Source organism: Stenella coeruleoalba (genome assembly GCF_951394435.1).
Source record: "Stenella coeruleoalba genome assembly, chromosome: 19".
NCBI lineage: Eukaryota > Metazoa > Chordata > Mammalia > Artiodactyla > Delphinidae > Stenella > Stenella coeruleoalba.
In genome coordinates, this window is record NC_137165.1 from 59104926 (window position 1) to 59128597 (window position 23672).

The 23672-nt window shown below is 42.8% G+C and overlaps 1 protein-coding gene across 2 annotated transcripts; it reads right to left on the minus strand.

The window, feature by feature from the left end:
• Positions 1-3517: 3517 nt before the first annotated feature.
• On the minus strand, positions 3518-19973 carry PRKAR1A (protein kinase cAMP-dependent type I regulatory subunit alpha). 2 transcript variants are annotated; one of them, XM_079904103.1, is made up of 11 exons: positions 19821-19973; positions 16477-16656; positions 11034-11204; positions 10142-10233; positions 9871-9932; positions 9005-9051; positions 8169-8327; positions 6703-6763; positions 5487-5608; positions 4479-4560; positions 3518-3901 (listed from the first exon to the last, which is right to left on the minus strand). In XM_079904103.1, the coding sequence occupies exons 2-11, from the start codon at positions 16648-16650 to the stop codon at positions 3729-3731; spliced, it is 1143 nt and encodes a 380-aa protein (XP_079760229.1). In that variant the 5' UTR covers positions 16651-16656; positions 19821-19973; the 3' UTR covers positions 3518-3728. The 2 variants fall into 2 exon arrangements, with proteins under 2 accessions (XP_079760229.1, XP_079760228.1); XM_079904102.1 differs by lacking the exon at positions 19821-19973 and adding an exon at positions 19414-19714.
• Positions 19974-23672: the final 3699 nt, after the last annotated feature.

Here is a 23672-nt window from a genome sequence, read left to right on the forward strand (position 1 = left end):
GACAGTGCCGGGAGTACTGATTTGGGGGTTACAAATGAATTTCAGCAAGTACGCAAATTTGCAAAGTTCGCAAATACAGCATCTGTGAACAACGAGGACCGACTGTAACTGACTTTGAGGCTAACAAAGATGATAAAAAGCCCTCCATCTAGTGGTGACTTAGAAAACCACAAAGCTACTTAAGCTACACTGGCAGAGAGCTTTCGCAAAACGAAAAAATTCTGCTCATTAGTGGTTTGGGCTTTTAGGCAGCATCAGGATGCAGTCACAGCTCTGGACTTCTGTCAGTCCACAGATTTTAACTTTATACGCACACAGTAACACTGACTGCTGTGTGAAACTCCTTAGGGTAAGAAGAGAGAGATTTACCATTCTCCCTTTTATGTTCTCTCCACAGTCTTTCCTGATGGCTATTATGATGGTGATCAACACACTGCTTCTCCATGTTGTTTTAGTAGTTTTAGCCCATCTAGAAGTACACTGCCAGGGCCTAACAAAAATACAAAAAGGTCCGGACGGGAGAGGCCACAACAGTGAGAGGCCTGCGTACCGCAAAAAAAAAAAAAAAGAAAAATACAAAAAGGGTTCAGCTGTTCATCTGTGGTTGGAGAGAAAGCAATATTAAGAAAACTAACATCATACTACTTCAATTTTACACTGTCAATATTTAAGCCATTAAAATACAAAAAGGGATTTCATATAAGCCAGTGTTTTCGAGGGAAAATTAAACTACAACCAGTACAGTCAACCCAGGAAAATGTTCTTCAATTATATTCTGTTGTGACTCAAAAGGTTCCAACTCCAGCAGGGTGAGGGAGGGGATTTACTGCATCTGGACGAAGTGCACGTGTTACGAAGTAGCACAACGTAAGCAATGTTCTGGGCAATACAACATCATCTCCAACTCCACTGGATGCAAATGAATTAATTCCAATATGCTAATGAATTCAATTTAATCGTCCCCACCTCAGAAATGAGAAATGTTAGAAATGACTTTGTATGTGTGCGAAATACAGAAGCATCCCTAAATATAGGAATGCACATATTAAATTTAAACCAAAGAGTATGCTGACCTAGAAATGACATCCCCCATTAAGTGTGGGAAAGTTCCAAAGCCAGAGAACCAGTCTACCCTCAATAAAAAGGAAATCTTTGACCTCTGATTTATTGTTTTCCTTCCATTGCTCAGTACAGATCTGCTACATCTCAATTACTCTTAAAGAAAGGGTTTTAGATTCATTCTTTGACAAACTGAATTGGAAAACACTGAAAACAAACACATTATTGTTTCAAAACACCGATCCCCTAATTCACTTTCGATTTTCATTCATGCCCACCGGATTAGCAGCTTCGGGGGGTGGGGGGGAGAGGAAGAAGAGGAGCAAAGGGGAAAGGGAAGAAAAACTGATTCGTTAGAGAATTAAATTATTTAATCTTTTTTATTACTTGACCTACCATTAAGACAATCTACAACAAAAAGAAGAGGGTATATTAGCGCACACAGTATAATCAGACTAGTGACCAGGAAACAATACAAAATGGTCCTTTGGCCATCTACGCTTTCTAGAGCAGTGGAGCTCATAAATCCACTTACCAAGCCCAGAAATAATGACTTCTAAAGCCCTGAATATCCACTGAGACAAATGATGCCAATCGTGATTTCTCACATAGACTGCACAAAGATAAGGCTTTAAATGTGATCATTTTTAAATTCAGACTTAAATTTTCTTAGATTAAAAATTACAAAAGGGAGTAAACAGCAAAGCCGAATGATTTAAGAACAGAACCCATTTAGAAATCACTGTTACGAATCTGAACATACACAGGAGCATGACTATATACATATATGAAACTCTGCAAACTTACGGCGTTCTAAATAATTTAGTTAAGTACAGTTTTGGCATTTAAACAAAGATCAAATCAAGCTTTAAGCTAATAAGAACATAATTTTTATTTTTAATCTTTTAAATATAAAAAGCTAAACACAAAATACAGACCAGAAAATCCTCATTTAGTAAAGATTATTCTGAAAAATAAAAAATTTGAAATAAGGTGGCTTTCTATCCCACACTAGAATGTAAATAAAATCTCTTTCCCAGATTTATACTCCAAACTTAGTAACAACCCAAAAGCTGTTCAAATCTATGAAAAAAATGTACCATGACCAATTACCTGGGAAAGGGGAAGGAGAGGGGATTAAAAATCAGAGCCAGATGCACACAGATGGAAAAAATGCTTGCAGTCACCCCCAATATAACCCTATATACTATATAAATCACAATGCAAATAAAAGTGCCTACATTATGGAACTGTGAAATTTTGTTTCAAAAAATAACAATAATAAAAATAAACAGTTGGGTATCATTGGTGCACATGGAATAATGTAACACATAACCTTGATAAGGCTGGAAAATACTGAAATAAAGTTAAGACTCAAAACACTCGTTTACACAAAAAAGTTTGCCAGAGAAATAAGGTGGTAGATAGGAAAGCAGAACTTTTCAGTAGGATGGCCTTTTAGACCAATTTGAAACACAAACACATCCTACCCCACCCCGCAACCCACCATAAATTCTAGTCGATGTAAACAGGGGAGGAAAGGTTAAAGCAAAGTAAAACACTTCTTCCCAAATCTCCTGCCCCAGTGAACTGAGTGGGGCAGAGCTCCCGACACTGAACTTTGTCCACCTGCCACTTCTCCCTTTAGCAATCCCACCTCCATTTTTCGGTTACAACATTTAGTCTGTCTTTTCCCAGTAAATCCAATCTCCTGGAATCAGTGCTTAAAGAGCATAAGAGATTATTATCCTGGACTCAACTGAAGGATATACATTAACCAAAAAGTCTAAGTTAGCAACCTAGAGTGCAGACCTCAAATTCTTATTCTCAATTCAGCATGTGATGATCAACATTTGGCACCAGCCGGATAAATGAAGGTGTGATCAGAGTCTGTGAGCTGAGGCAGATGCAGTTAAATCATTACCCAATGTTTGCAGCTTATGATTTGGTGTGAACCTTAAAAGGCAGGTAGGTATAGACAGCCACTCCTCAACATATTTTAGAACTGGAGAGGAAACATTAAGAACAAGATATAAACAAAACCAGGCAAAGTCGCCTGACAAATAAAAATTCTTGTTAAAAAGAAAAAAAAAAAGAACTGAACAGATCATTTCCACCTGATAATTAGCAAAAATGGGCATTTTTTCACCCTTAAACTAGTTTAAATACAGGCAGATGTCTTTCTACTATACTAAGATTTTTCTATATCTGTTTTTCCTAATCCTCAGAGCTTAATGAGAGATCGTTTATTCTATAAAGAAATATAGCATATATGGCCACAGTCTAGAATCTGCTTATGGTAACAGGAAACTTCTGTCACTTGAAAGGCAATCTTGCGCGGTTACATCATGACTCTATGGTAACTCACATGGCGCAGGGTCTGCCTCACCAGAAAGCATGGCACGCGCGGCCCAGGGTGAACACTAACACTGCACAGAGAAGCAGGAACAGCCAAGTCTCCACAGAACTCTTTCTATTTATTTAACTGTGTATGAGCACTCAGTTAATGCTCCAAAATAAAAATGGTGCAATAAGAGCAACTTTTAACAGAAACCGACAAGAAGCTGCGATGCCACTGGCCACGTGGCGCTGCAAAGAGGGGCCAGAGAGCAGTCTGCATGGGGAAGCCTGGGCAGGGAGAGGCGGAAGGGAGGCACGGGAAGCAGGTTTCAGACGGACAGGGACACAAAACTGTTGTACTGCTGGATGTTCCGTTTGAGGATGTCCGAGCACGGGCCAAGAACACGTTCAAACCTCGGGCGGTCCAGCTTGACGCACTTCAGCGGGCCACGGGCAGCCACGGTGGCAGCGCGAGGACGATTCATCAGCAGCGCGATTTCGCCTGCAGGAGGGGAAAGGGCTGAGAGTAGGCTAGCTCCCTCAGAAACGTCTTCTGAGGGGCGCCCTCCGGGGAAAAGAAAACCCGTATTTTTCCTCCTAGTAACTCAGTACAGGCCACACTACATCTGCACCTCAGGAAAAAACCAACTGACAGATATGAGACCATCAATAACTTAATTATTAACTGAGTCAAGGTCAAAATCTCACACTACTTCTCTGAGAGCCGAAAACTAAAATAAAAAATAAAATTCAGGGCTTCCCCGGTGGCGCAGTGGTTGACAGTCCGCCTGCCGATGCAGGGGACACGGGTTCGTGCCCCGGTCCGGGAAGATCCCACATGCTGCGGAGCGGCTGGGCCCGTGAGCCATGGCCGCTGAGCCTGCGCGTCCGGAGCCTGTGCTCCACAGCGGGAGAGGCCACAACAGTGAGAGGCCCGCCCGCACACCGCAAAAATAAATAAATAAATTAATTAAATAAATAAAATTCAGGAGAAGAAAAGGCAAGATTATGAAAGACTGTGATAGCTCACTGAGAAGTGACTTACAGAAACTGTGTTTATTGTGAGGAAATCCACATACCAAAATAATCAGAAGGCCCCAATCTTCCCACTTCAACAAATTCTTCATTTTCTGAACGACGCTGTAGCACAGCAGCTGAACCCTATAACAAAATCACCAAAAAGCAAAACACATTAATACTTTCAAATCCTGGGTGGCATTTTAAATATCCTATGCAATTTTAGCTACTCTGCAAAAAAAAAAAAAAAAAAAAAGGACTCAGCAGTTATTTCAAATCCTCTGTGTTCATGCGATAAAAGGTAACTGAAGAGTCACTACAGGCTTGACGCTTATTTACCCCCGCAGTTCCTGCTAGGAGGTACTTCTCATCACGCTGAGGTACTTCGAGGGTTCAGACTCAGGATAGCAAACTGCAGAAGGAGGGCCAAATCCAAGCTCACTGCTTTTATAAATAAAATTTTATTGGAACAATACACCAACTCATTTAGATACTGTCCATGGCTGCTTTCCCACTATGACAAGAGTTGAGTCTGCAACAGAAACACTATGGCTCATAAATGCCTAAATTACTTACTGTCTGGCCCTTTACAGAAAGACTTCCTCGACCCCTGGCTTAAACAACAGCGATTAGCATCTACTGAGCCACATTCAGCGAATCTGCTCTGTGGATCTCCTTGGCTGGCAAGAGTATCTGCTAGACATTTCCATGGATTGTGACGATATAAAACATGGTCACATTTAGAATTTAAATACCTGCCTTTGATCCTGTTTGCCAAATTAGCCCAAATGCATGATTTTAACAAGAACGGTGCAGTACATCACAGCCTGTGTGCTAAATGGCTGAGTTCTGTTTGGCTTCTGTGAGGAGAATTAATTCGAGTAGGTCAGAATTCGGCTATTACTTCATGCAAAGCCCTCATTTAAAATGTGGTGGCCTGGCCGAAAACCAAACGACGACATTTCAAAGGGAACGATAATTTTTAAATAAAACTGTTTATCTTAAGAACGGTAGCTGTAAATGAGAACTGGTGTCCCCCTATTCCCCACCCAGTGCTGCCCCGTCTTTACCTCTAAAATAATGAAGAACTCATCTCCCGGCTCCCCCTGCACCACAATCTTCTGCCCGTCTTCAAACTGCACTGGTTCCAACGCATCAGCTACCGTGAGACGCTCCCACTTGTCCAGAGATTCTAAAAGGCAGGAATCAAAAGAATTTCTCTGCATTATTTGGTATTGCTAAAAAATCTCAAAACAAAAGGTATAAAGAAGTCAACCAAAATACTCTAGTAGTGGCTCTAATCCAACATGGCACCTGTCTTCAACTACGTCTCGTCTCACCAAGATCCTCCTGTTACTTACAGATGACCCTAGAGCTTTCTTTCAGTAGCCAAGTGGCCAGGTTAACCTATACCAACTGCGTCCGATGGTACAGGGATAAGAAAAATGTAACGGTTAAGTATTCCTAAAGAATGCCATCAATGCAAATCGAACCTACAATTACAGGACCCAAAAGTAATAGTTCCAGAGATTCAGAGAAATAATGTATCAATTTAAATCCTCAGTAGAATTTATTTACAAAACCAACAAGAGTAACTAGAAAATAACTTTTGTTCCCAAAGGCCAAACTAACACCCAAGACACTAAACAAATGTAACCATTTCAGAGAAAGGACAAATAAGGGCAAAAAAGTCAATTCACTGTAACAAAGCAATGACTCAAGACTATATTACCTTATAAATCGCCATTTCCCCTCCCAATGAAGAACAGCTTGTAATAATGTCTCTAAGTCCACATAACAAAATATGTAGAAATGCCTCCAATTACCCTACTTTACTCTAAATTTCCCCACACTTCTAGCATTTTTTCAGAGAAAGCAAGCTAATGACACCTATTCTTTCTACAGAGGAAATGCATTCTTGGAAATACTCACTTTCCTGAACCAATAAACTCACTGACGGAGCAACAGAGAAACAAGTCCCCGGGGGGAACAACTGTGAAAGTCCACACTCAGGAGAACACTTCCAGTCTTTCTGTCTCTCCAGGAGGAATAAGTAACACTTATTTCTAATTTAGAGGTCTGTCATATACTAGCAAATTAAACGCACTTTAAAATTACTTCTAATTTAGTCACACTTCAACTCTGCATTCCATATGGTTTTTGTTAACCATTAAAAAAAGAAAAAGAGTTGATAACTGGAGTAATCTTTATGAAATACAATCAGTTTCCTTAAGCATGACTAACACTTCAATACAACAATTCTCCGTGCAATCTTCCAAAACTTACCTAAAATAGACACTTTACTAAGAAACTCCTCATACATCTTGCGCTTTCTCAGTGTGCTTCCCTATAAATGAAAAAAGAAAGTGTAATTCACATCACGCTGTGGAGTAAGAAACACTGTTTCAAGTAAATGAACAACAACAGAGAAGTCAAAGCTTGCTACTGCTGCTTGATACATGACTGGTTTCCTCCTGTTGAAGATGGTAAGCCCTCTATTCAGTTCAATCAAAAGCTCTTAGTAACTTGCTCCTAAAAGAAACACCAGGTATATGCCCAAAGAATTCACAAATTAGCGAAGTGTCAAAAAAGCAAACAATCAGTTCTCAAAACAAAACAAAACAAAGAAACAAAAACCCAAGTCATATATGTGACTACAGTTGAATATATTTCCAGCCCAGGGTCCTTTTCCACAACCCTGATCCTCCACAGAAGGAAGGAAATACAGCTGCTACCATAGAAACAACATCCCACCCTGACAAAAAAAAGTGCCGTAACCCCAAACTAAACCAAAATGTCTTATCTGCAAGGTTTGCTAAATACATCTGGGGGACAGAAAGGGGAAACGCACAGTTCCTCTATAATAAACATCCCTTACACAGTAAACTGCCTTGGCAATTTATATACTTATAAATATAGATGTATAATATGTATTTATATTATTTAATATTTATTATATAATATGTATCTATTACATAAGTATATATATAATAGATATACATTATCTCCATCCCCAGTACAGAAAATTTTCTAAGTATGTAAATATTTATTATATAATATGTATCTATTACATATACATATACAAGTATATACACAATAGATATACATATCTCCATCCCCCAGTACAGAAAATTTTCTAAGTACCTCCAACCGCGTACTGTCAAACAGCCAGACATGTAATACACAAATTTAAGAAAGCCATTTAAGGTGACTAATGCCATTTACTGGGACTTAAACACCCAAGCTACTCCATAAATTTGTCAGAAAGTTCTCATAGAGTCCAATTACATCAGCAGAACATTCCAATGGTTTTATTACTTCGTTTATTCCTTTACAGTGAGAGGGGACATGAAACCTGCATCACTGCTAACCTCCTTTCCATTTAGAGAAGCTGATGGCTTCTGAGTGGCCTTCAATAACGTCATGCACTCGGATGCGGCACCTCTCAGGCCAACTGTAATGTGTAAAGATCAGCTAAGGGAAGATGCACTGACTGACAAATGGAGAGATTCCCAAACATAAGCTGACCACTGCGTATACACCACATTTGTTTCCCATGTTATTTCTGGCCAAAGTTTTGTTCTAAAAGATCACTGTCTCAAACGGTATAATGAATAATGCTAAGTTGGGCTTAATACAAGCATTCAATCATTAAAAGTAAAAAATATTCTCATTTCAATGTGGTGATACTATTTAAACATTAGTCACACAGCCTGGATTGTGAGCCACACTCCAAAACGCACGGATCTTACCATGAGGATTCTTCTATAGCTGTCTCGGTCGATACCCCACAACTTCACATTTGTCTTTGCCTTGACAGTGGCTGCTCTAGGTGTTCCATAAATCAGAGCAAGCTCCCCAAAGCTCCCTCCTTCCCCAACACTGGTTGCCCACTCATTGTTGACATAGACCTAAAATACAAAAGCATTGTTTTTTTCTACGTAGACAAATACGTAAGTATTAAAAACCTGCAAACCTTTTTAAGAGGTCAGAATCCTGAACTTTGTTTTAAAAAATCAAATGTGTTACATTTTCGGTACACAACGGAGCAAAACAGCTGACTTCTGACAATGAGTTAAGTAAGTTCAGAGTGTCTGTAATTTACCTAGTTTAATTATCTGATAAGAAAAAGTCCTCTGTAAGGATGACCAGGGCAAAAAAAGTGAACTAAGCATTAATATTAACCACATGTATTTACAGAGCACTGTGCCAGGCACGGTGCTAGGCAAGCATTTTACCTGCAGGAGGTACCGAGTTTTCTAATAATCTTATGGGAGCAACAAGACTTCCAGAACCAAGAAAGCTGTACACCCAGTCTCCCAGCTCACGACCGGTCTAGACTCTCCCTGACACCTGTCTTATTCCACAGCACACACACACGCCTTAACCACTAATCTAGCAAAAGTTCTGAACTGTAGGTCTAGCTGAAGAAATTACCTTTAGAAAGTATCTGTGTCAGTAAAATATTTGGCAAAAGGAATCGAACATACAAGGATGTAATAGCCCTTCAGAAACTCTTAGAAGCAATAAATATCAACAAGTTGACTTTTAAGATTATCAACATATTTTTGCAATTATTAAATCTTACATCCATCTCTCCTTGATCAATCACATAGAAGTTATCCCCTTCATCACCTGAAAGCGAGGAGAGTAAAAAAGTTAGAAGCATATTAATTAAAGAAGCACAAATCAAACCAAATTAATGTAAAATAATGAACTTATGTCAGAGAGGTGCTGTGAGAGAAGAGTATATTACAAATGAACAGAAACTTTCAAGAAAAAAGTCCAGCAATTTATTTTAGAAGTCGTAAAACTGAGTTTTTAGTCATCTCGTGGCAAAGAATGCCTCTGGAAAAAAAAAAAGCCACTTGTGTGTACAAAGACATTAAACGCTACATCATCTATAACAACAAAACAAGAAACAACTCAAATAGTAATAACAAATATCAGATTGTCACTAAACAAGAAAATATATGGATTATGAAGACCCATGAAAATATCGAGAGTAAATAAGAAAGGAAAAAAGAGAGGACACCAAAAGATGAGATCCATGTTACTATATGTGGTCAAAAAAGGTAAGAACCAGTAGAAGGCACAGAACCTTACAAAGAGACGGGCTAGATGATGAAGAATAGAAGTGTTGTGCTTATTTTCTACTTTATTTTACTTTGTAAGTGGTTAATAAGCAATATAAAGGATATGTGAAATATGTGTGGCTCTGGAATTCCATACAAAGTAAAAATGCATGAATTCCCTTTAACAGTTACCATAAACAAAACTATATCAGATGTTAGGGAAATATTAGTCCCTTAGGCAAAGTGTGCCTTTTAGCTGAGAAGATTTTAATTAAAAGAAATGAGAAAACCCAGTAGTGTAACAGAAGGAAAATCGTGGGCTTAAAGAGGAGAACAACTTCAATAATACCAGTGCGTGCCATAAAGCAGCCGCCCTTACCCTGCTGAATAACAGTCTCTCCAGCAATAAAGGACACCGGAAACATGGCATCAAAAATATCACTGCAAGGGAGAGAAGGCCTCGCGTTACATTGCATTGCTGCTTCTGTGGATTTCAAACATTAACCTTAGAATTAAAGCTCCCAGATTTTCAGCCTGGATTGTTATCAGGTGAACAATTACTAAGAGCCTTAAAACTTGCAACAGTGATGAGACTAGTTTGGGACACCAACTGCACTGGAAAAATAGTATAACAAAGTACCTGCACCTACCTTCTCTCATTATCATCAAGATGTGAAAACAGTACATTCTTTTCAATGGCTTTGGCTAAAGCAGCCATTGTCTTATAATCTTTTGGTATAACCTAAGAAAGAACAGAAAGTCAAAATGACGATTCCATAAACCAAGACCACTTCATGCTTGCAACCTAAATTACAATGAAATGTCAAGCTACATTACGGTATTTAAACAAGGCTGCTTTGAGTTAAATATTTTCAACATAACACTCTCACGCTGTCTTTGATCCACAAAGTTCTCAACAAATATTGACTCAATAATCCCCTTTGCCTACATCTAGGCCTGTGTTTAAAGGCTAGTATTTGGTTCCTAGTCAACAACTAAAGGAACAAACCAAAATCACCTTGCCCAAGGTGATTAGTGAGGCAAAACTAAGCATTTTCTGACAACTGGTCATTTTCTAAACTGTGATCAGGTACTGTTAGTCTCACAACCTCTTGCAAGCTCAATTCCCTTCCCCCTTCAGGCTAACAGCTTAACTCGAAATGGCAGACTGGCTCTAAGAGCCAACTGAGACAAATGACGCTCATAGGGTAAAAGGCTGAAAGCCACAACATGAACTACAGGATGTCAAGAAACTGACACCATGATTCAAGAGAAAAAGGAGTACTGCCTGCTCTTCTACTGCAAAACAACATGCAAAAGAAAACCCCCAAAACTCACTTATGCACTGTTTCATAATTACTGTTAGTTATTTCCTCTGATGGTATGCTGTTACAGAAACCTGTTCCCCAAGTACCCAGGAACTGTACAGGATGGAGTACGATCCATCCTGTTTGTGTTTTACTACTCAAAACAGTGCACGCATTCATCAGAGAAGACTGGATGGCTACCACGTGGGTCCCAGTGCTCAGATATGAACACTACCTTCCTCACGTAGGATGCAGCATCTTCCTCCGTGTAGACCTCGGCACTGATGGCGCCTCGTCGCCTCCGGCCCTTTACCGCTGGGTTGGGTGGAGGAGGAGAGATTTCATCCTCCCTGGAGTCTGCACGAGCGCTCGCTTTCTGCAGAGTCTGGATCTGTTTTGCCTCCTCCTGAAAAAGATTATAAGTTTATAAAATGAGACCCTTCAGCATGGCATTCTTCAGCTGGTATTCTCATACTCCAATGGCGGTCCTTCTCAGTCACTTCAAATCTCTCCCTCTATTACCAAGCTGAAAGTTAAGGGGCAAAGGTCAATTACAAATGGGGGAAAAAATGGGAGAGTCAAGCTTGAAAAGAAATACTCTGGAAAGACTTCACTGTTTCTCAGAGGGTAACAGATGCTGTATTTATTAATGAACAAAAGCCACTGGTACAGGGCACGTAACATGCAAAATAAAAAATTATATACTCATTATGATAATATACCGACAATGATTTGTAATGCACTCAACAGTAATGAACTGCAAAACAAAAGGCTGGGAAATTAGTGTGAGATCCCTGCCCCGCCCAAGAATGCCGTCTAGGAATAATCACTCAGGCACAGCAAAGTGACAGAAGAATGCCTAGATCACTGTGCTACTCCATTCATTCAATATGTATTCTCTGGATCTGCCACGCCAAGTCTACACGAGGCAAGGGGAACATAAAAACCAGTCGGAGGGCTTCCCTGGTGGTGCAGTGGTTAAGAATCCGCCTGCCAATGCAGGAAACACAGGTTCAAGCCCTGGTCCGGGAAGATCCCACATACCGCGGAGCAACTAAGCCCGCGCGCCACAACTACTGAGCCTGTGCCCTAGAGCCTTCGAGCCACAGCCACTGAAGCCCGCGTGCCTAGAGCCCGTGCTCCGCGACAACAGAAGCCACTGCAATGAGAAGCCCACGCACAGCAACGAAGACCCAACGCTGCCATAAATAAATAAATTTATTTAAAAAAAAAAAAAAAACACCAATAGGAGAGAGTCCTGAGCCTGTGGAGCTCATATTGTAGCTGGAGTCTCAGGTATAAACAAATAATGAAACGTGATGGCAACCTAGAATTTAACTAAGATCGGATGTAACAATACTTCTCCTAACAGAGCTGGAAGCATTCTTTATGATCAGGGTTGACACTTGAAGTTAAAACAAAAAAAAGTTTACCCGCTTTTAAAAACTTATTAAACCAGTCCGTTTAAAACTGATATCAACTACTTAACGTTCTTATTTTTCAGATCTAGGGCCTTAAAAAGAAATTCCTCGCAGGTCTTCAGTAAAGAATGAGTTATGCCCTGACGTAAAATCAGAATGAAAAAAGCCAAGAATGGTGAGCTATTTACATTCTCATTCATCTGACTCACCCTCCATTATTTTTCTAAGCCGTCTTTCAAATTCTAAATGAACTCAGCATTTACTATTTCTGAAAATTTTTTGATAAAAAAGAAACTAAGGAGCTGCCTACTTTTTCTCCTGCATGGTACTCAGCTCTGCATTTGGCATCAAGACAAACGAAAGAACATATAAATGCAGCAAGGAAAGTCTAGAACGATAACAATCAAGGCATTAATAGTGTTTATCTCTATTATAGACTCATGTTTGATTTTTATTTTTTGGAGGGAGGAATTGGCTTTATTTTTCTCATTTCTCTAGATTTTCTAATTTTCAATTAAAAACACAGTTAAGAAAAGCCTATAACAAAAACAACTTTAATATATTTGCATATTTAGTTACAAATGCACTTACCTGTTGACCAAATAATCCAGTAAGTCTACTGCCAGGAAATCTATTCTAAAATATGCGTGTGTGTGAAGTGACAGATATACAAGGTTATTTATTATATCATTGCTTTTAATAGTAAAACACTGGAAACCACCAAAATGGTCGTCAACATGGAGATTAAATAAACTAGTACATCCATACAATGGAATACCATGCACATGCTGGATGGGAATTTGCAGGTGCCCATATATTATCCCTGGAACACAGCGTCTTCCTGCACTCTAGGAAGACAACGAAGTGGGGAAAAGACTTTCTATTGTCATATCCTTTTGTACCTGCAGAATTTTGAACCATGTGCAAATATACAACCATTTTTTAAAAAAATACATTTTTAAAGAAAACCCACTTCATTGTCATTCCGGTAATTCCAGTAAACAGGTGAGGTTTTCCCATTCCATATTAACAGAGGACTTTAAAACTCAAGTCTCCCCCAAAGTCTAAAGTTCAAGAGTATAAATGAAAACACAAATTCTACCCCAAAATCTGTCACTGATATTTCACAAAAATTTCATGGAAAGTTTCACAAGTAATATCTCATTTGGAACTGTCTTCTATCTAACTGAATTTTTAAGACAATTTTGAAGTACCAAAAGCATTTTGATTTTCACACTGTTCCATGGGTTTTCATCTTCAATAGCAATAAGCTAGAACCTAATCCTGGTGACTCAGAGCCATTACTGAGATCATCGATTTCTATTATACAGTTTTACGTCCTTTTTCTTGCTGTTGTCATTCATCCTTCGGTCAGTCTCCTCCCTCCTCAGTTCTCTCACTTATTAAAACAAAAACAGACAAAAGAACCCCTCCTGGTCCACTTACTGTCAACACATCCTAGAGTATTAAGCTCCGGTGCTGTGCCCACCGCTTACTTAATATGCTTTCAACAATCACTATTTGTCCCCTCCCTGCCCCTGCAATTCCATGCTTCCCTGTAGGTGAAGTAAACGTCCCCGTCCCACGGACCTGGGGCTGGGTAAGTGGCTTGTTTTGCCACAGCATGTCCTCTTGTAAGATCTGACTCTGGCCCCTGCAGCATCCGATCCCTCTCGGCCTTGGGAGCAGCTCCTTCCACTCAACCCCAGAACAAGACACATGGAGCCAAGAAGAGAAGATGGGCTGAGCCCACAAGAGCTGCACATTACCAAGAAATGAGGACTTCTGTAGTAAACGAATGAAATTTGGGGGTCGTATGGTACAACATAAAGCTACTACCCTATGTGACCACAGGAAGTTACCTGATTTCTCTTAGTTTTACCTGCTACCTCTGTAAAATGGTGATAATCAGCAACCTCACACATCTGAAATAATGAGCATGTATGTACGTATGTAAAGGGCTCACACGGTACCTGGCACACAGAAGACACTCCATGGTCGGAGCTATTAAAATTCCTCTGATCTATCAGACAGGGCGGTTCTAATAAATATATGCAGAAAAGAGGATTCAAATTACAGGTAACAGTCTGAAATAAAACGCAGAAGCTTTCAATGGAGTTTTTTGGTGCATTTCTTATCGAGCAGTTGAGGGTACCAGAAACATGACCCCTGGTTAACACAGGGAAAGAGATGACAAGAGCGTGACCATATTTTCACACATATAACCTAACACCTAATGCACAGAACAATGACCTGTTGAAAAGTTGAAAACCTAGTTACTTGAAAGTTCAGATATTTACATTCAACCCTGGCTAAAGGAATGTATACAAGTGAACAAAGATCCTTGAATTATAAGAAAAAGCGTTAAGCTGTGACTTTTATTAAAAGGCAAAGAAGCCAACACACATTAAATTAAAAAATCCCACGTGCAAAGAAACTACTTTAATCATCATTTCTTGTTTTCCCCTTGCTCAGTGCTTAAACAGGGCTATGAGAGTACAGGCTCTGAAATGAGCACCACACACGCAACACTCCCTATAAAAAGACACACCCTTCACGTCTCACCAACCTCATCCCCTCATCAGATGGCTTCTATTGATGTCCAAAGAGAAGAAGAGGGATCACCTTACAGTGACCAATTTCAGAATCAGGTCTCCAGAAACACACTTCACTTCAAAACAGGGAAGGCCCACAGCAGCCTGGCGCTACAGTATTTCACTATCAGGAAACTGCTTAAATAAGAGAAAACCAGACTTTCTACCACAATTCCAAGACAGCAAGGCTACATTCATCGGGACTGGTTAGTTTTTTGTTGTTGTTGTTTTTGCGGTACGCGGGCCTCTCACTGCTGTGGCCTCTCCCGCTGCGGAGCACAGGCTCCGGACGCGCAGGCTCAGCGGCCATGGCTCACGGGCCCAGCCGGTCCGCGCCATGTGGGATCTTCCCGGACCGGGGCACGAACCCGCGTCCCGTGCATCGGCAGGCGGACTCTCAACCACTGCGCCACCAGGGAAGCCCCTGTTGTTGTTTTTGATTAGTCTAATCATGGTACTAGACACCAATTTCAACAAACAGCTTTTCAAGAAAACAGTACAAAATTCCTGATCACTGAGCCACCCAAACATTTTTTACACACTAGTAAAACAGCCTCTTTTACTAGTAAATTATGCTGGTTAAGAAACTGTCCAAACCAGTGGGATATATTACAAATATTTCTGCAATACAATTAGATAATTAACAATCATATACCTAAGAAAATGCCTCCCAACTGGTTCACAATTATGAACCACATCAAAACTTCAATACGCTTAAGAAAACCTGTAAATTTATCTCGCTGAATTTCAGAAGCAAATCAAATAAACTACTCAAAACAATCCAAACTTTCTCATTCATCATTTTTTGAGGGAAGTGAACTGAAGCATCGACCTTGATGAAAAATGATCATTTTGCTTAGAAAAGCACACACCACATGCTTAGGTCCCACTGACACAGAATGAGGATGAACAACAACGACTAAAAACTGCACTAATTTTTTTTCAAGAGGAAACAAGTCCTGACCAGAGCTGTAAAGTAAAATTTTGACAACTATCAGTCTTGATCTCTCTGTTCTAGAGTCGATTCACCTGAGACATATTCTACAGTAAAACACACTTCACTAATTCAGAGTTTCTGAAATATCAGTCACAAGCTAGACTCAACTGTTTCATTACAGTGATTTCAAAAGGTGGGATAAAACTTATAAGTTCACTTGCTTTGCTGAAGAAAAAAGCATTAAATGCTTTCAAGTACTGTAGAAGTTCTCACTTCAGTGGTACAGCAGTACCACTGCTGTACTACTTTTTAAAAAATTTTTATTGGAGTATAGCTGATTTACAATGTTGTGTTAGTTTCTGCTGTACAGTGCTGTACTACTTCTGATCAACTGTACCTAGTCAGTTATTTCATTTAGTCAGTTTTATGTACTAATTAAAATAGTTACAAGGAACTATATGTTTGGAAGACGAAAACCTGTTAGCCAAGTAAACTTAGCATACAGATTGGTTTTGATAAATTCTACTGATTACAAAGTTAAAAATTACTTCAAGTGCGTTAACTACATTTCTTTTCTGAAGTTCTATTTTAGATGATGATGATGATTATAGATTATGATTTGGTCAGAATTCCTTTTCTTCCAAAAGGTACAAATCAGCGACACTCTACAGCATCCCCTTTAACAACCGTCAGGGTCATCTCATGCTCTGCCCCATTTATTTTTACCTTCTCCAACCTCTCAAAGTATTCCCTGAGGAATGCCATGGGCCTCTCGGGCCGCGCGGTGCACAACTGCACGATGGAGTCCTTGAGCAGGGCCTGGATGTTGTGCTTCTGCACGTAGAGCTCGCATTCCCGGAGGCTGCGCTCCTCCTCGCTGGCGGTGCTGCCAGACGCCATGGCTCACTATGGGGAAAACACACAGATGCCTGTGAAAACCGTTTACAAAGAGCAAATGTCAATTTGGCCTTCGACCTAACAAATTCACTAGGCAACTGATTCACAAGGATTTCTTTCTACGTAGATTTTTTTTTAAACAGGGAGGTGAGGGCTAGGGAGTCAAGTATGTACAGAAATAGCATGCTCTCAAAGTAGTGTTTCACTGAGGTCCTGCTGCACAGGATCTAGGCTCTGCAGGCAGCCACAGTGAGAAGAACCTCAGCTCTCCGTTGGAAGTATGAACCACTTATCCCCGGCAGAGGCGGGGTGCGGAGGAGTCAGGCCCTTAAGGGAATTTCATTCAGTTCTCCTCCTACAAAAGAAATCATGATGCCGTGCAAAGTGTGTACATGGTAAACGGGACAGAGAATTATAAGGGCACACAAGTCAGCTCTAAGTGAAAGCAAGAAAGCACAAGAAAGAACATCTGACATTCCCTATTCGTAACCCAGATCCCAGGGGAGTGTCCTGATCTCACCCAGCAAACCGCTGGAGCAAAGGCTCTGGTTAGCCAACTACTAGCACAATCAACACTTTTTAAAACACAAAAGAGACGCCAGATGAGTTATAAAAGCAACTTTTAATCCTAGACTCTTTTTACCAGATTCCAGCTCTAGACGATAACACACTTACCCACTAGTAAGAGGGCAAATCCTTAACAGAAAAAAAACCCCACATAAACAAAGAAACACCTTACTAAGTAAATGATAAAAGATTTGGACAGGAAAAAAAAACATTTTATTCATCTGGACAGGAAAATGTTAAAACATTAAGTTTTAAACTCACATGAAGACTCAATAGATAAAACTGCATTTAGTGAATTTTAGAAGGTTCAAACTACCTCGATGTGAAGTAAAATAAACAAATATAACAATGGGCAGCTAACCTTACCCTGGAATTAAAAGCTTACTCATTTAACAAGAGAGCCATAAACTGTTTTCCTTTCAACTCCTAATTATTAAGTAATTAAGATTAGAAGATAAAAGTGAGGTCTCCTCCACTTTGCAACTGAATTCAATACTAGTTGGTCTTTTCCAAATATAACGCACACAAAACCACTGAGATGACGTTGTAAATTTCAAAGGAGAAAGAAATCAGCAGAGTAAAGAGCTACCGTGCTGTTAGGCATCTCGTTTTGACAACTTTCATGGTAAGGGTCAATAACGAGTAAACTAATTAACAGACCATGAGAAAGTCTGTAGCTCCCTGACAAGCACGTAAACTAAGAGGCCACAGAAAAAGACTCATGCTGCTACTTCAGAAATAAACACTCTAATACAAACACAAAAAAACAAAACAAAACAAACACACAAAAAACACGGTACTTTCGGACAGATTTACACCAGCCCCTTTTCCAGTTCAGACAGCCACATGAACTGAGAATCCACTTCAGTAGGATTTTCTGCATTTGAAAAAATACTGTACTGAAAGCCACCGAGAACAATGATCAATCAGATCTTTTTATGCTTCAAAACATTCAGATCCATCTCAGGAATATCAATACATGTATTCAACGGATCAGAGAAATCATTCGAAGATCTGGTCTGTGGTAGAAATGAGAGAACTGGGGCTAAGCGTGAGACTGGTCTGTTGTTTGCAACAATGCATTTAAAACACCAAAAGGAGGACACTGGAAATAAGGCAGCATATTAACATAAATGCCCCAGGACTGGCGCAGTGAGGTCACCGTGTGAACCCCGGAATATCCGTATTTCACGGTCTTATTTTTTTAATCGAATACACCTAGATTAAGTCCGTCCTCGTACTTGGTTGTAAGAGTCTAACAATTTAGCTCCCCCCCCCGCCCCCAATTATTTAACTGCTGCAAAACGTACACTGCATTGCCTCTCCTCCTAAGAAAACACTAAGATTCTTTCTTTCATAAAGTCGGTTGTGACACAATTCCGTTTCAAAGGGATCACATGCGAGGCGCTATGCCAGACACCTTGAGAAACTCGCTGATTCAGGCCGCAGACCCTCAGATCAGCCAGGAGCCCTTCCTGGGGGTCATCCTCGGAACACCGAGAAGACCTATCTCTCGGGCATCCCTCCGGCGGTGACGCCGTTCGGCGTCGCACCTACACTGAGCTGCCGGGGGAGGGGGGGCGGGTCACAGGTACCGCGCACGTTTCGGGGGCAAGGACACGGAAGTGCCCTTCACTCCACTTAGGCCACAGTCACGGCCACGAGAGGAAGGGAGGCCCATCCTGCATCCCGCTCGGGTCGGAAGGCCAAGGGAGACCTGGGGGGGCGGGGACCGGGAAAGGGGGGCAGGGGAGAGGGGACAGAAAGCCACGGATCGGCCGGGTGACGACCACCGCGGGGGCGGGGCGACAATTCCGGGAAGGAAGGGGACGCGCCCGCGGAAAAGGCCGGAGGGAGGAAAACGAGGACTGCCGGGTCCCCGGAGCAGCCGGAAAGGCAGGGGGTCGATGGCGGATTCCGGAGACATCTCGCCACCGTCCTTCAGGAGACGCGGGAGGGCGAGCGGGGAGGCCGCAGGGGCGGGGCGGCCGGAGCGGACCCCGGGGGTCTGGGGGGCGCAGTCCCGGGCTAGGGAGCTAGGCCCGCGGGGGGCCCTCTGGAGGCGCCGGGAGGCGCAGGGGGTGCGGCCGTCCCCCGCAGGTCGCTCCCCGCGACGCCATCTTGGATCGGCCCGGCGCCTCCAAACGGGCGGCTGGCGGCAAAGCTGGGCGCGCGGGGGCCCCCGCCGAGGCCTCTCACCTGCGGGCGGGCGGCGGCGGGTTCGGACTGCGGTCGAGGCGGCGGCCGGCGGAGCTACCTCAGTGCTCCCCTCCCAGCCCGAATCCACTCGGCTACAGCTGCTGCTCGGCGGCTCCACCGGAAACGGCCGCGTCGCAGCCAATCAGTGCCCGGCTGCTGACGTCAATGCGCCTCGCTCTGGCCAGAGCCGTCGCCTTGGCAACCTTAAAGGGGCAGCGGCCCCGGGTCCTCCGCCGCCGCTCGTTGAAGGACCCTCGCCCCTCCTCCGCCTGGAATGGTCCCCCTTCTACCCTTCTTTCCGTCCTGCCTTGTCCCTCGTCCGCAGCTCTCCTCGCGCTTGCCTCTGGTCTTCTCCTCACTCTCTCTAGCCCGAGGCTTCCCTCCTCTGTTCACTTGCCGCCCCTTACCTGTTCTAGTCTGGACGCCACAGGTCCTCTTTTTTCTCTCTGCTGCTCTTCTCTCGCTCTCCGCGCGGCTTTGGGCAGCTCCCCTCTCTCCTCCTCGCCTCTCTTCTCCCCACCCTCACTCCTACCTCCCTCGCCGCCTCCGCCTTTTCTCCCTGCCTTCAACCCCCGCCCCCAACCCAGGCCGACCCACGTGGGGCGTCTCGGATGACAGGTGGGCGACTCCGCCCCGTAGCCCGGGCCGGAGGGGGACGCGGGGCCGGGGAGGGGGAATTCCTGCCGCTTCCAAGCCCCGGAGGAGGAGGCGGATCCGCTGCAGCTGCGCCAGGGGCCGAGCGCGGGCGGATCCCGGGATGCGCACGCCCGCCGCGTATCCTGTGCTCGGCCCGCGCCGCGGCCTCCGGGCTCCGGGCCGCCATCCGGTCCAGGAAATCCGAGCCCTGCCAAGTGTCTGTTTGGCCAACCAGGCCGCTCTCCCCTCCATGGGTGCTGTCGCCAGTGGAGGCCACACAGTCCCTATGGGCACAAAATGCTGGAAAGGACTTTGTCAGGGTCCAAGAGAGGCCTGAGTCCTTCTAGCTCCTGGAATGCCCCCATCCTCGCCCCGACTCCTCATAATGAGAAGTACAAAACGTGCCGGTGGGCACAAACCGTCTGTGACCACACGAGAAATCTCAGCCGCCTGTAAAAACTGCCCTCATCGGGGATGATGGAGGGGAGGGCGGGGGAGCGACTTCTATACTGCTTCAGCCATTTTTTTTTCCCATGCAAGTATCCGCCCGTGGAAGAGGAAAGGGGATGAGAGGCAGGGGACGCTTTCGGACATATGAAGTCGCTAAAAGAATAAAGAAGGTCCTTGGAACACACGTATCTTTGTGTCTGGCTGGTACCTGTTGTACCCTTGGGGTATATAGCTCTAGGGCTGTATGTGTAATATACACAATGGATTTAACACATAATGCAAAAAATATATAAATACCTCTAATAATTTTTATACTGATTCCAGGCCGAAACCGTAATATTTTGGATATATTCGGTTAAGTATTATTAAGATTAATTTCGCTTTTGTTTTTTACCTTTTTAATATAGCTATTAGAAAATTTTTAATTTCCTCTATGACTCGTGTTTATAGTATTTCTGTTGGACATCACTGTCCTAACAGGCCAGCTGCTCCCCGAAATCCACCAGTATGATAAGGCCCCTGCTTATCAGAGTATTTCTTTTATTTAGTTGTGTTTATCCCACCCCCCCACCCCCAGCCACGGACTTTCTGAAAGTCAGAGGAAGCATAGGCACATCAGAAAGGCCAGATTAAGCCTATAAGAGGGGAATGTAGGGGGGAAGTTTCTTCTCCCACCTATGCCCCCGTGGGACTTTCGCCAGGGATGGGTGGAATGGGAGATGAAAGGCACAGCCTCAGTCGTATATATGATTTCACCCTTGTCAGTACAAAGAAAGGCTAATTAAACTGAACCCTAAGCTGGCAAGCAGGAGGGGGAATTCGATAGCACTGAGCAGGCCCGGTTGCATTCTGAGAAGAAAACACTGCGGTCGGATAAATCTGAGTTTGGTTTCAGGCTCTGCCATCTCCGGTAATTGACTTAATCCCCGTGAGCCTCAGCTTCCTCAGTCATAAAGGATGAGCAGGGCTAAAAGCAATAAAGATAATAACGGCACACAAGCCTGTGGCACTTACTGTGTTCCTGGCAGTGTCCTAAGTGCTTCACTCATCATAATTAATTGAATCTTCATAATAAACTCTAGCATCGGTATTATTATTATGTTATTGTCATGGAAGGAAAATGAGGCCTGGAGCAGTTAAGTGACTGCTATGTTTCATACCTAGGCAGTGAGCTAATCACTCTCCTTTGCAGCATGTATGTAAAGAAAGTGTCCAGCACAGGGCGGGATACAATAGATAAACATTAGTTTGCTTCCCAGTTGCTCTCCCCTTCCTCAGGAGCTACCCACTCTACTAGGTTAAGACTTGAGTTGCACTGTGTCCCATCCTCAGTGTTACCTTCCTAAGAGAGTCAAGACGCTTAGAACAGGGAAAGCAGCAAGCTGGTGACATTGAGCCTGGTGTTTTGGGTGGCAGCTGACTCCGTGCTGAGGCCTGGCTGTGTGTCCCCATTCAGCTGCATTCAGGCGCCAGTCCAGCCACGGGCCGTCGTTTCCTGTGTCCGTCGCACTCAACCTTGTTCTAGCTGCCAAATCCTCCTGGGCTGGGGCTTTGAAAGACAAAAAGGGAAATGGGCAGCAGATAGTTGAGCCTGGGGAGAGTCCACTGAGACAGCTGCTGTGAAAAGCCAAACAGCCTCGGTGGTTTCCAAAGGCTGCGAAGGCTCTTTCAGTGCCGCCGGCCGTGCCGCTGCGAGAATTTCAACTCATCAAATTCATTTCAGAAATGACGGTGGTTCCACCCTAGCTTGTGTGGTTTCCCCTTCTCCAGAGGCCTTCTGCCCTGAATTCCAAGGTCTGTCAGCCCTTTTTTTCTTCTTCTTTTTTTTTTTTAATCTGTGTCCTTGGAAAACTCCACAAAATGAGTTTCTACGGTAGTGGCGTTGTAAGTAAATTTTTCTCTTCAAAACAAAATTCCTTAATTGCTGTTACAATGTTTGTGAAACAAACAGCAGCAAACAATTTTAAAAGCAAAATAAACATCAGTTATGCATTTAGTAAGCAGAAGTTGAACTAAGAAAGCCAGTGTACATAAATAGAGACACGAATGTAGAGAACAAATATATGGACACCAAGGGCGGAAGGGGGTGGTGGTGGGATGAACTGGGAGATTGGGATTGACATGTATACACTAATATGTATAAAGTAGATAACTAATGAGAAATGGCCATGTAGCACGGGAACTCCACCTCGCTGTACAGTAGAGACTAACACAACGTTGTAAAACAACTACACTCCAATAAAAGAAATGTTTTAAACAAGAAAGCCAGCGTATAAAAGGAAGGAATATTTTGGCATGCCATTTCTTAGTGCTTCTTATGTTTAAAGTTTCCATTGGGTGAGGTATTTCAGGTTTCCAAGGAGGAGTTTTCAGACTATCACCACCTATTGGTGCTGAGTATATATGCTTCCTGTGGAACCCAAGATTGTGGTTTCAAAGATAACCTAATTCCAGCAAGCATTCCAATGCCAAAAGTCTTTCTGCTTTTCTCACTGGCAAATGTCCAGGGAGGAGCTGATGTTGCAGCCTTGACTCTGAAGAGGGTCTGGAGGCCCAAATTCTTCCTCTGGGAACCTCAATCTTTTCTCTTAAGGCGTTTATAGAGGGTAATGTGCCTTACTTACAGACTACTGTTCTAAAGGTGAATCACGTCTAAAAAATACCTTCTCAACAACATCCAGACTAGTATTTGACCAAAAACTGGGTACCAGGGACTCGCTAAGTTGACTCGTAAAAATTAATCATCGCAAGCGTGAGTCAACTCTAGCCCAGATACTTGTATGACTGTCTTCTGAATATTCTTCTCCCAGATATGGATCTCCTTTGCCTTTGCTAGTTTTAACTCATGCTAATCCGAAATCAGTAGTTCACAGATCTGGGGCTTTAAAGAAAAATAGTGATGATAAGCAACCAGAATTTACTGTATAACATGGGGAATTCTATTTGATACCTTAAAATAACCTATAATGGAGGGCTTCCCTGGTGGCGCAGTGGTTAAGAATCCGCCTGCCAATGCCGGGGACACGGGTTCGAGCCCTGGCCCGGGCAGATCCCACATGCAGATCCCACATGCAGATCCCACATGCTGTGGAGCAATTAAGCCCATGCGCCACAACTAATGAAGCCCGTGCACTGTGCTCCACAATAAGAGAAGCCACTGCAATGCGAAGCCC

Coding starts and splice junctions, on each gene's coding strand:
- PRKAR1A (XM_079904103.1), bottom strand. CDS start 16,650: ATGGCGTCTGGCAGCACCGCCAGCGAGGAGGAGCGCAGCCTCCGGGAA. Junction 9,052..9,870: donor AGAGACTGTTATTCAGCAGG/GTAAGGGCGGCT, acceptor CCTCGCTTTCAG/GTGATGAAGGGGATAACTTC. Junction 4,561..5,486: donor AGTTCTTCATTATTTTAGAG/GTAAAGACGGGG, acceptor ATTTTGTTATAG/GGTTCAGCTGCTGTGCTACA.